Genomic DNA, 13,089 nt, shown 5'->3' with positions numbered 1-13,089 from the left:
TGTTAGTTGTTGACATTTTAGTTTACTTTTATCTTGTTCAATACATTTATAGTTTAGTCATTAAAATAAATACAAGTCTCCTCATATTTTTTTGATGAGTTAACATAATTTTAATAATAAAGACTAAAATAAATATTTTTTAAAAGTTTATAGACTAAAATAAATATTTTTGAAAGTTTATAAACCAAAATAGAACCGTATTCAAATTTCAAAGAATAAAATAGGATTAAAAAAAAAGAAGTAATTTCCTCTTGTTTTTAATAGAGGAAATTAAAACATATTCAAAATAAAAATGGAACAATTTTGAAAACATTTTCAAACAAGTAGAACGACCCTTCTCACTTCTCACTTACACAGGATTGCTATCGACTTGGAGTGGCGAATTGGGCAAAAGGGAACAACCCCGCCTATACTACCGTCGTGGGCTCGCGGTGGCTTGTAGACTGTAAGGCTTCGGAATTCGAATTTTGAAAGAACCCTAGGAAGACAGGGAAGATGGAAGAACCCCTCAATGGGAATGGCAATGTCGATTCGGCATCAGCAAAAGCTGAGACCGAGGAGGAGACTGCCATCGGCCCCGGTCCGGCCCCTCGCTCGCGACCCAAACGCCCCCTCCAGTTTGAGCAGGCTTATCTCGATACCATTCCCTCTGCCAACATGTATTTGTTTCTTTCTTTAATTTTCCCTAGGTTCAGAGCTGTCCAAAATTACTAGTCTTAACCTTTTCTGTTAATTATAGGGTACTTTCATTACTGATGTTCAAAGTAATAGAAAATTTAAGTACTGGGACAGTTTAGTTTCCTTAATTTGGATGAGAATTGAATATGGGTTGTGGGTTTTTGAAGTTACATTTGGGTTTTTCATTAGTTATATGCAAAGTAATGGAAAATTTAGGTACTGGGATGATCTAGTTTGCTTAATTTGGATGAGAATTGAATATGGGGTTGTGGGTTTTTGAAGTTACATTTGGGTTTTTGTGGTTACTGTGATGGCTATTATACTAGTGAAATATGTAGAGTAGGCTCTTGCTATGTTATTGCTCATTTATCGACTTTATAGGACATGAAGGGTTATTGAATTTTAAACTGGGACTGATATTTATTGTCAGGGAAATTGGATGGTAGATAATTCTTCATCCATTCTTATTTTTCTTTTAACAGGTATGAGAAAAGTTACATGCACCGTGATGTGGTTACTCATGTTGCTGTGTCTTCTGCAGACTTTTTTATAACTGGGAGTGATGATGGTAAAATTCTAATCACGTTATCTCTTAAAATAGCTAATGTAGATTTTTTTAGATACTTGTCACTCTGACTCACGCTCGTGTATGTTTTGCGTTTGATTTGACTATGATTGATAGATTAGATTATTGATATGTTGTTAAGTTAGAACGGTTGGACTCTGTAGAATTTGTTTCCAACACAGTATAAACGTGCTTGAATAATTGTTCTTTAATAGTCTACCTGTCTTGTTTTCTTTTGAGTTCAACAATTATAAGAGTAGGAGATTGAACCATTAACCGTTGGAATTATAATTGGTGCCTAAATCATTGAGCTATGCTTAGATTGGCTATTTGACTTGTTTTCTTATGATGTATTTGTACAAATGGTATATTTTAAGCTATCATTATCTTATTTTGAACTAAGAATGTCATTGATAAAAAGGAACAAACAACAGCGCATGAATTGATGAAAAGTTGAAAGGATGAGTAGATCAAAGTTGGATCCAATATCATCATATAGAAGGATAGAAACGAGGACATTGATTAAGTTCTTAGTTAACTAAATAGCCTTAAAGGAACTTTGTTTGTTGATACTATTGATGCTTCATAATCCTCGGGAAGATTTGAGAAAAATGATTAATTCATTTTACATGCTTGTGGAGTGTATTGGGAGACAGATATTATTCACATTGTTACTGACAGTTCATTAGCAAATATTATGGTGGATAATTTTGCTGAGTCTTTAGGGAGAAAGGAAGAATAGGATTTTTAGGGGATTGAGAGACGTTGGAGCAAGGTATGGTCTCCTGCTAGATTTCATACTTTTCTCTGAGCATCCATTTGTAAAGCTTTTGTAATTACCCTTTAGGGCTTATTTTGCTAGATTGGAGCCCCTTTTTAGGCTAATTGAACTCCTCATTGGGGTGGCTTTCTTTCTTTCTTTCTCTCTTTCTCTCTTTCTTTCTTTTTTTCTTTTTTTTTGAATTCCCTTTATATCCTTTTATTTGTCCTCTATGAAAGTGTGGCTTTTCATTAAAAGAAAAGCAAATATTATGGTGGGTAAATAATGTTTATCTTTAAAGGTGTATATTTAAAAAATTAAACAAATAGGCATGATTTTTCAATTTTCCGAACATGTTCTTATATGACCTTTTCATTAGGGAGCCTGCAAGAAACCCATTTTTTTTGTTTTTGTTTTTGGTTTTTGAAAGGAATTATAACTTTCCATTTATATAATGAAAAGAAACTATTGCTTAAAGTACAAGGAAACAAGGGATAAACTTGTGGAATTTAAACAATCAAAGACAAGACTATCAATACTTTAGAAGAAACTAACTAGAGAAAATAAAAGCATCCCAATTAAGCGTATGTCTTGAATAGAAAAATTAACATAAAACTTGGAGAGAGAACACCAAGTAGAGGCATTGATCTGTGCAGCTTCAAAACAAAAAGCAATTAGCATTCTTACCCACAAAAGCAATTAGCCCATTCAACACATTCAGCAATGGTAAAAGGCCTTCTGAAACCTAAATTCCAGCCGTGGTTAGCTTCGGATCAGCAATGGACAATAGAGGTCTTGGTTGATTGGCTGTTTATTTTTGTATAAAAAAGCTTGGTTGTTAGCTGGCAGTAACTTAGATCTTGTTAAGCTGGTTACCAATGTCATTACAGTGACGAATAATCTATAAATGAGACCTTTAGGTTATTATTTTTTAGTTTAACTTCAACAACGTCATAAACTTTGTTCTTCTCCGCACCAAATATGGCCTCAGTTGGGTTTCTCCTGCATAGTATCCAAGGCCTCCTGTTACAACTTTTCCTGGGAGTTTTTCTGAATAAAATCTAAAATTTTCTAGTGCAATGACATATGGCAGCTTTTTGAATGATTTGGTTAGAAAGGTTTGGATTTTATAAGTTGGTGCAAGTGAAACATATTTACAAGATTTATTTTCGTTTTGCGTGCCTCAGATCCAGCTTTCTGTATTATCTACTCTTCTTTAAATTATGTTTATGCAGAGAGTTTTATTCTTGATGACTCGCTCTTTCTCTGCCTCTCAATTATCTTCTTTTACCGGGAAACAAACTTATGCACTTACCAAAAAGAGAAGATGTACAGGAAAGATAGGATGCATTTTGTCTTCATGCCTTTTTCTATTTCTCTCTCTTTAGTTTGCTGATTATTTATCTCAATAAGACAAACTATAGCCTCTTTCTTTTCATCTATTAATGAACAGTTTGTTTGTGTTTTCTTAAAGGAATAAAGAGGATAAATCATAACCACTGAACCCAAAGAGTTGCTTCTTTATGCCACTGCAATAACTTAACAATTTCTTCCATTATTTAGTCTTCTCTCTCTCCCTGCCCCCACCCGTTGCAGGGCATTTGAAGTTTTGGAAGAAAAAGCCTATTGGTATTGAGTTTGCCAAGCACTTCAGATCTCACCTTGGCCCTATCGAAGGCATAGCTGTGAGTTATCTTCTTGTGTTCTGTTTCATTCATCAAATTCTTTTTCTGAGTCATGATCTCCAATCATTATCAGTCTCATAATTTGTTCCAGTTTTGCAGGTTAGCGTTGATGGTCTGCTTTGCTGTACAATATCAAGTGATCACTCTGTAAAGATATATGATGTTGTTAATTATGATATGATGGTCATGATACGACTTCCTTTTATTCCTGGTGCTGCTGAATGGGTCTATAAACAAGGGGATGTGAAAGCCAGGCTGGCTATCAGTGATAGGAACTCTTCTTTTGTGCACATATATGATGCACGATCTGGTTCAAATGAACCTATTGCCTCTCGAGAGGTTAGATAGCATCTTTAAGCATCACAGAAATAGCTGTCACTCTTTATTACACGTAGGGAGCACCTTTTGTTCTGGGGGATGACTCCCAAGTCCCAACTACTATTTTGTCTTATGTTGCTTTCAGGTACACTTGGGGCCAGTAAAGGTTATGAAGTACAATCATGTATTTGATTCTGTTATATCTGCTGATGCCAAGGGACTTATTGAATATTGGACTCCCGACACACTCCAGTTTCCAGAAAACGAGTACGTTCTTTAACAAGGATTTCAATTTTTGATATTTTATGGAAACTACATGTTTTTTAATTTTTATTTATGTTTATGATATGAGAAATTTTTATTATGTATATATTTTAGTTTAGTTATAAAGGATGCACAACTGGTTATATAGACAGTTATCTAATAGTCATTGAAAAGGTCCTCTTCATAGTAAGAACTCAAGGGTTCACAGAAGAAGCTGCTAGAAAAATACAGAGCACTGGCCAGAAAAAAAAAGGGGAAACCTGATTAGATGGTAGAATACAATGACTAAAGGGAGTTTGATGCTCTTCTTTCCTTCTGCATTTTACGACTGCACTTCTCTGATCATCCTCCTTTATCCATTACCTTCGTCTTTGTTCCTTGATCATTCGCTTCCACTCTCCACTCCTCAAGAAGGAAATAAAAGAAATAAGAAGGCATCATATCCCAAATATTACAAGGAACACTAGGAACAATTACTCAATATATAATAGGGGCTGAGCATGTGATTCTTGTTTGGGGTCTAGCACTTCATCTACCTCTAGAAATCTGTGATGGTTTTCTCCTTGAACTCGAAGTGAAATGTGTATTGTTTTTTCTGTTGAAGGGATAAATTATAGTAATAGGAAAGGGACTTGTCATCGATAGCAATCTACACTCCTTAAATGAAGCATTTGTCTCTATTTCCTGTTTCTAAAAAAAATGAAGCATTTGTCTACATACAAATTCGTTTTGAGTGAAAGGGATCCTGTGCTCCATTAATAGTAACTTCATGGTCACAATAGTCTAATAGATGTTTTTTTTTCATTGTAATTTTTAGTTATTTATCATGTTTTTTAAAGCACGAGGCGCATTAAGGCACAATGACTATTCAGGACTTGAGCGCAAGGCTCAAAAAAGGCTCGAGCTTTTTTACAAGATGCATACTATTTATAAAAGAACAAAAAAATTATTGATACGTGTATTTATACACAATTAGAAACATTCATGGTAAGAAATGGGGTTTCAAGAAAGAAAAATATATAGAAGATAAACAAGTGAAGAGGATTGAAGGAGGAGAAGATCTAAAGGGGAAATCCTTTAATTTACTGTTTTATTATATTTTTTAACCCTAAATGAAGACTAGGGTTTAAAAATGTAATTTTTATTATTATTATCTGTTAAATAATAACCCTAAACCCTGCATTAAAGGTTAAAAGGTTAAAAGAAAAAAATTAAAAAAAATCGCGGGAAGGTGTGTTAAGCATGTGCCTTGGCTGTGCCTTCCTAAAAGCGCCTCACAGTTGCACAGCATTTGTGCCTTGCGTAGGTGCGAATCAGCTCGACTTTCAAAATACTAGTTATTCCAGAATCCTTTTGTCTATTTTGTGTTGCATCTTTTTGGTTTATCTCTCTCCTTTCATTACTTGAATGGAAAATCCAGTGGTTGGGAGGATAGTTAAGTTGTGTTATCATTGCTAAACTTATGTGTTTTTTGTCTTTTTGAATTCCCTGTATATGTAATCGTGTCATGTTTTGTCTGACTTTTGCAGTGTCAATTTTAAATTGAAAAGTGACACCAATCTTTTCGAAATAGTGAAATGCAAAACCACTGTTTCTGCTATAGAGGTAATGCATAGGTTTTAGTCTGTACATATAAATCTCTATTCCTCTAAAGTGGGTATTGTTAGGAATGTGCATGATGGGAATCGTTTTTTTTTATTATACTTCAGGTCAGCCCAGATGGTAAACAGTTTTCAATTACATCACCTGATCGGAGAATACGTGTATTTTGGTATCGCACGGGTAAACTAAGACGAGTTTATGATGAATCTCTAGAGGTAATATTAAGTTACAGTGAGCTCTTTTGTAATAACCTTGGGGTTAGACATTTCTGATATTTTTAATTTGTCATAAATTAGGTTGCCCAAGATCTGCAAAGAAGTGATGCACCATTATACCGACTAGAAGCAATTGATTTTGGGAGGAGAATGGCTGTTGAGAAGGAAATTGAGAAGACAGAAAGTGCTCCACAACCAAATGCTGTATTTGATGAGAGCTCTAATTTTCTTATCTATGCAACTCTTCTTGGAATAAAAGTAAGATGCTAATGAGATGCTTTTGTATTCTTTCATTTTTTTTCCAATGAAAGCAGTTGTTTCTATAGAAAAATTGTTGGGTAAAGTGATGTCCGCAATTCTTTTACTTCCATTTATCGTTCTCAATTCTGCCCCCAAAGGATTATCTGAATACTTAACGACCATGAGTCTGTGCAAAAATACAAGTTCTGTTGATGACAGGGGACAGATGAATATGTATAAGTTTGATCTCCTAAAAAGGTACCACTCTTTATAGGTAGTAAACTTGCACACAAACAAAGTTGCTCGGATCCTAGGGAAGGTGGAGAACAATGACAGGTTCTTGAGAATTGCTCTGTACCAAGGTGACAAAAGCAGTAAAAAGGTTCGAAAAATCCCCTCTGCTGCTGCAAATGCTAATGAGAGCAAGGAGCCTTTGACAGATCCCACTCTGTTATGCTGTGCTTTCAAGAAACATAGAATATATTTATTCAGGTAAGTGAGTATTTTTCCTGGGAGATACTGATAGCAACTTATGGTTAATTTCATGATATTGATGTTTCGCTCTTATTTATTTTTTCCTTTTTCCTTTTTATTTTATTTTATTTATTTATTCTGATTTGTTGAAGCATTTCATTAATACAAAAAAACGATCCGCCAAAAGTACAGCTAAAAAGAAGGCCAAGACTAAAAGGAGGACAATGCAAATAGAAGCATTTAAATTAAACCTTGACTTGTTGGTAATCACTAATCAAGGGAAGCTGGAAAAAAAAGTTCATGTGGAGGCTTTGAAGCGTGTTTCACCCCAAAACTCCTCCCACTTATGATTGATATTGATTATTTTTTTTGAAAGTGTGGAAGCAGTGAGTGCACTGTTGATACATCACCTAATGGTTGGCTAGTTTCCTCACTCTAGCACAGTGTGATCCAAATTGGCAGTCCGATTCCTCAATCATGGTTTTTCTTTCCTTATTGCTTATTGGAGACATCTTTTGTAATCCCTATCATTGGACCTTTTGGAAAAAGAATATGTTGAGGTAGATTATTCGAGGAATCAGAAACTGAATTATACAAAAGTTTAAGATGTAAGCTGTAGAGCACAATGTTTTAAAAAGCCTTCCCGGGCGCGTGCCTAGTCTCATGGCGCAGGTCCGGTGCCTCGCCTTAAGGCGAGGCTCACAAAATAAGGCGCGCCTCAAGCACATGCCTTTTGTGAGGCCCCGAGGCTTAAACTCGGGGTGTTGGGGCCTTTTCATTACTTGGCGAGGCTCACAAAATAAGGCGCGCCTCAAGCACATGCCTTTTGTGAAGCCCCGAGGCTTAAGCTCGGGGTGTTGGGGCCTTTTCATTACTTTTAAACATAGTAATAATTAGGGTTCTTTCTTCTTTATTAAGTAAAAAATTCAAATTTACTAAGCCTAAATGCAAAATTTCTTGTGTTTAAGATTTTTTTTTCTATTATTATTATTATTTTTAAATTTTTAATTTCTACATCAACAATACTTTCTCTTCTTTATGTATTACTTTTATATATAGTGGGCCTCACAAAAAAAGTCCCCCCTTTTTATTGTGCCTTGCGCTTAAGCTCTAGAGGACTTGCGCTTTATTGCACCTTAAGCTTTAATAAACATTGGTAGAGCATGCTCAAAGCCTCAATCTAAAGTTGTCCATCTCCATGGGAAAGGAGCAGTGGGTCATGCAAGGTTTATGTTTATTTTATATCAAACATATTCTTGATTTGTGAAATCAAACATGAAAGGCATGATGCAAGCTAGTGGCACCCATAGTGATGAAATTTACATGTTTGTTGATACCGATGGTAGAAAGTTACTTGAAGATGTGTGTTTTATGGAAAATTAAGAGTTAACCATCTGTTTTTAGTTCCTACAAAAAGAGGACTCTGTTTGAGATAATAAATCAATTGTGGTGGGGTCACAGACTTAAAGAAAGGACAAAATTTTGGGAGTAATGTGATGGAATATGGCTTGAAAGGAACCGTATGCTTTTTAACTGATAAGTTCGTGGGATGGCAAGCGGTTTGAAATTTAGACAGTGTCATGGATTTTGTCAACTCCTATAGGGTGTAGACAGTTGATAAATTTTGGTTGTATTCTTTCACTTAACTAATGGAAAGCACCATTTCAAAAGAAAGCTAATACGATTCTACATTTAAGAACTTGGATTGTGTTCCTAGTCAGGGTAATAACTCAGTACATGTAAATATAACTCAATTTATATGTCTAAAGAAGGTCAAATGATGTGATATATCAAATTCATAAGGATGTAAATGAATATTTGGTAAAAGAAAGCATGCATGCTAAGGATGATGATCTTAATATTGGGGCATGCATATATGGTCAGAGCTGGTCAATGAATGATCAGTGATCAACATTTGTTGTATTATTATTCCTTTAGGATGGAAACTACATTAACTGGAGAAGTACGAAAGCAGTAAGCGTGATGCATACCTCCAAACAGATGATTAATACTTGTGATTTTAATAAGGAACGACCCTTCCATTCAAAAGCACTCTGGAGGAAGCAACCTCAACCTAGATTGGGAATGGAAGTTGAATAATTACAAATTAATTTGTTCTGGAGATTTGTGAACCAATGTTCACCGTGGATAATCCTTACTAATATTCTTATTTCTTAGGAATCACGTCATCAATGTAGTTTCCATCATTGACTTCTTTTTGGTTCATTTAATGCTGATGCCAAGATCTTGTGGTTAAATAGTGATAAGGCTCCGAATCAAAATCTTGATTAGGAAGGAATTTGAGAATATATAGGGAGTTGACGAGCATTGATTTAACTTTTTAGTTCAACAAAATGATAGGGTGGGGGATTCAAATCTCCATTCTCTTGGTTGATTGTATATGGCAACATTGGTTAGTTTTCACTTTTACAGTCGTTAGCCTTGGAGTTCCTAGCTAAAAAATGTTATAATTACTCGCACCTTTTGATTAACATCAATTATGAGTTTGAATTCTTTCTTTATCAGTGGTTGGTTGGGGAGGAAGTTTGTCTTCTTATCCACCTTTTATTTTATTTTTTCAGAAAAGAAACCATTCCCTTCCACCTTTTATTCATGTTTCATTCTTCAATAATTTTATACTTTTTTTGTTTAAGAAAATCAAAAGGAATATATACCTTGACCACGGAGAGGTTTGAACTATACATTATTTAATGTTATTTTGATGAAAAACACCCTCTTTCAGTTCCTATCTTTCCTGGTCAGGCGTGTTGGTTTACAAATATATATTTTTTTTGACTTTTGATCTGAATTTGTTTTATTTTATAAAGTCGAAGGGAGCCAGAGGAACCAGAAGATGCAACAAAGGGAAGAGATGTATTTAATGAAAAGCCTCCAGCTGACGAATTGTTGGCAGTATCGGATATTGGCAAGTCAGTTACAACATCTCTTCCTGATAATGTGGTAAGCATTCTTTTTCTTCTCTCTGCACTAATGTATTCTTGTGGCAAAATTAAACCCTGCTTAAAAGGATTCTTAAAACAAGGCCTTGTTTAACTCCCTTATCTATTATGTTTATTTTCTTATTTATTTTTCAAAATTTATTCAACCGTAATCTTTCTTAAAAGGAAATAAAGCTGTCTTCATATATATTATTGTAAATAAATAGCATGAAGGATAAACAAAAAAGAACAGCATTATTGTAAATTTTTTTTTCAAGTGGACAAGAGGATTCACCTCTATGAGGTACATAGCTATACCTGGTTTCCAACTATTTTAATGTTAATATTCAGTTGAATTTTCTAACGCATTATAATTATTTATTCTTTTATCTATTTATAGCTTCATTAGTTTGTTTCTGTTAGGTGAAAAAATGTATCATTTTTCCTCTCTAATGTAAAGCAAACTGAATCATCTGTTTCATACTTCCTCAGATATTGCATACCACGATGGGGGACGTCCATATGAGATTGTATCCCGAGGAGTGTCCCAAAACAGTGGAAAACTTTACAACGCACTGCAGGAATGGCTATTATGATAATCTTATCTTTCATCGGGTCATCAAAGGCTTCATGATACAGACTGGAGATCCTTTAGGAGATGGAACTGGTGGACAGTCTATTTGGGGAAGAGAGTTTGAAGATGAATTTCACAAAAGGTAACTGTTATATTGACTATTTTTCATTTTTCCCGGATTACTTAAAATGGTTTAATGCAGTTTGTGGTGGTGGTTCTGCTATCAATGATGTTGTATTTGAGCAGGGTCGGCTGCCAATGCATTTATTCTTCTGGAAAAGAAGCATCTTCTCCAGGCTCTATTTTCTCCTATGCCCACAAAAGCTAGCAATATTACTAGTCTCTCTCAAACCCGACAATTTTTAGTACTCACTGGGTGGCAATATTCCTAGTTTTCTTTCTCAAAGCTAATTATATTGACTACTCAGTTTAAACAGATTTTGAGTAATTTAGACAATTACAAATTGGACAAGAAAGCTATCATCCCTGATGTCTCTTATAGTTTTTTGGTTGGATAAGGAGAGATCATCATACAATCAAATAGGAACATCTCACTATTTAATCTTATGATTTTTGAGGATTGGAGCTGGCAAGCTGCTGCTTATAGCATGCATATGGACCTTATGGTTTGTGCATCTTGTGTCTTTGCAGTTTACGGCATGACCGGCCTTTCACCGTTTCAATGGCTAATGCAGGCCCAAACACAAATGGGTCTCAGTTTTTTATCACAACTGTAGCCACTCCTTGGCTGGACAACAAGCATACAGTGTTTGGAAGAGTTGTTAAAGGCATGGATGTTGTGCAGGTATGGTTTTGTTCCATTGGCCTATCTTTTTGTTTATTCATTCTATTTGATACATTTTTGGGTTTTCATTATAAATTCTGTAAACATATGTATCCTTCAGTAACTCGATATCAAATGTTAGTTGGATGATCTTGAATGACATTGCATAACTTCTGATATTATGGCTTATTAGAAACGAATTAATGCAAACCAGGGACGCAGTATTGTCATTTTTGCTGATAATTCAATGACTAGCAAATGGCCTGTAACTTAAGGATATTGATAAATTCACTGAATTATATATTAGGTGGTCGAAAGCATGTTATGGTAGATTACGAGCAAGATATTTAATGTGGTCTCTGTTTGTGCTTTTGTTTATCTTTTATATTATTCATGCTCGTGGCCTGTTATTCACAATTGGTGAGAACTAGAACCAAGAATTTTCTTAAATTCTTGTATATTTAAACAGACTATTGAGAAAGTGAAAACAGACAAGGCAGACAAGCCATATCAAGATGTGAAAATTTTAAATGTATCTGTCCCGAAGCCTTGAGGTTCCATTCTTGAGATTGTCTTGTCAACATGGTTGTTAAGCTCATGCTCAGGACTCTTCACCCCTGCAGATGTTGTATTCAGGTAAATATATAAATATATATATATATACATACACATACATATTCGTGTTCTTTTACCTGTCCCTGATGTCTAGAGTGAATTCCTCTGTAAAATTCCATGGTTTGGCAACATTCAACGGTTTCAATTTTAGTGGCTCTTTAATCCCAAAGAATTAACGCTAATGGTCAGTTTTGTTTTGACAGAGAAGGCGGACAAGCCATATATGATATACCTTTTTGGCTTTTTTAAGTTTCAACCACAAGCAATTATGTATAATTGTTAGCTACTCCATATTCATTCATTAAAATCTTGGATGCTATCTAGGTAGAAATACTTAGGTCTATTTGATATCGATTTCATTTTTAGGACTTATTTGGATTGACTTTTTGAGTGCTTAAAAATACTTTTTTTTTTGCGCTTAGAAAGTCGATCCAAATAAGCTTTAGTTTTCTATTTTTGAAGTTAATGCTTGATTCCTCCAAATTTATTTACTATTAGTTTTGCCTTTGAAATATTTGATTTCTTAGTCTATTTGTTAACAAATACAGGTTTTTTAAGAACAACTTTGAATGAAAGTAGATAAAAAAAAACAAAGAAACTCAATGGTGAAAGTAGTGTTTACAAACTTATTTTTGTTCTGGATTGTCGATATATCTTCACACGTTGTGATGAATAGAAAGGACCTGAAAATCCATTATCCTGCAGGTTTATTCCAGATACGTGTAGCGTCCCAGCTATGAATTTTGCCTGGTTGAAACACTTGAATGTTGCAGCAAGAGTTATTTTAAGTGTTGTGACATATGATAGATGGGTTTTACCCTCTTCTCAGATCTCTCACCCAAAGAACAGAGTCATTTTCATGCACAAGTTATACGTGGTTTTATACTCATTGTTCATATCATTCACTCGCAACCCGTAGATTAGTTTATAATTATTGTTTTTTTTCCTAGTTTTATCGTTTTTTGAAAAACATGTAGAACTGCTTCTCTTTTCTTTGTATTATTTATACTAGAAGATTGATGTGAGATGAAGTAGGAAACAATGAAATGCAATGTAATTTTTCCCTGTTTGATGGCCTTAATTGACTCATTAGTTCTTCTCTCTCAGGGTATTGAGTAATTGTTTAATATACGATTGGAGTTATACTTCAATTTTCCAATAATAACAAATTTTATTTCAAAATTTTCTACATTATTTGTTGTACTTTTTAGTTTTCAATTTCACTCGAATTTGATTTGGAATTGAATGAGTTTGAATTTGGATTTTACATTTTTTAAACAAATATTTGGGATAAAGTCGAGAAATTGCTATATTTAGCCAAAAAAGAAAAAAGGATTCACTTTACAAATTTTGGTGTCACTTTACAAAAAAAAAAT

The 13,089-nt window shown here is 34.3% G+C and overlaps 1 protein-coding gene across 1 annotated transcript; it reads left to right on the top strand.

Moving 5' to 3' along the window:
- The first annotated feature begins 309 nt into the window (after positions 1–309).
- Positions 310–12,800, top strand: LOC120083166 (peptidyl-prolyl cis-trans isomerase CYP71). The gene is made up of 14 exons (XM_039038774.1): positions 310–659; positions 1,161–1,246; positions 3,600–3,688; positions 3,788–4,027; positions 4,152–4,273; positions 5,800–5,875; positions 5,980–6,087; positions 6,169–6,345; positions 6,602–6,819; positions 9,630–9,762; positions 10,233–10,456; positions 10,966–11,119; positions 11,568–11,734; positions 12,419–12,800. The coding sequence occupies exons 1-13, from the start codon at positions 496–498 to the stop codon at positions 11,649–11,651; spliced, it is 1,875 nt and encodes a 624-aa protein (XP_038894702.1). The 5' UTR covers positions 310–495; the 3' UTR covers positions 11,652–11,734; positions 12,419–12,800.
- The last annotated feature ends 289 nt before the right edge of the window (positions 12,801–13,089 follow it).

This window comes from Benincasa hispida, chromosome 8 (assembly GCF_009727055.1).
Source record: "Benincasa hispida cultivar B227 chromosome 8, ASM972705v1, whole genome shotgun sequence".
Taxonomy (NCBI): domain Eukaryota; kingdom Viridiplantae; phylum Streptophyta; class Magnoliopsida; order Cucurbitales; family Cucurbitaceae; genus Benincasa; species Benincasa hispida.
The sequence above is the reverse complement of the archived record's forward strand: the minus strand, read 5'-3'. Positions and strand labels throughout refer to the sequence as shown.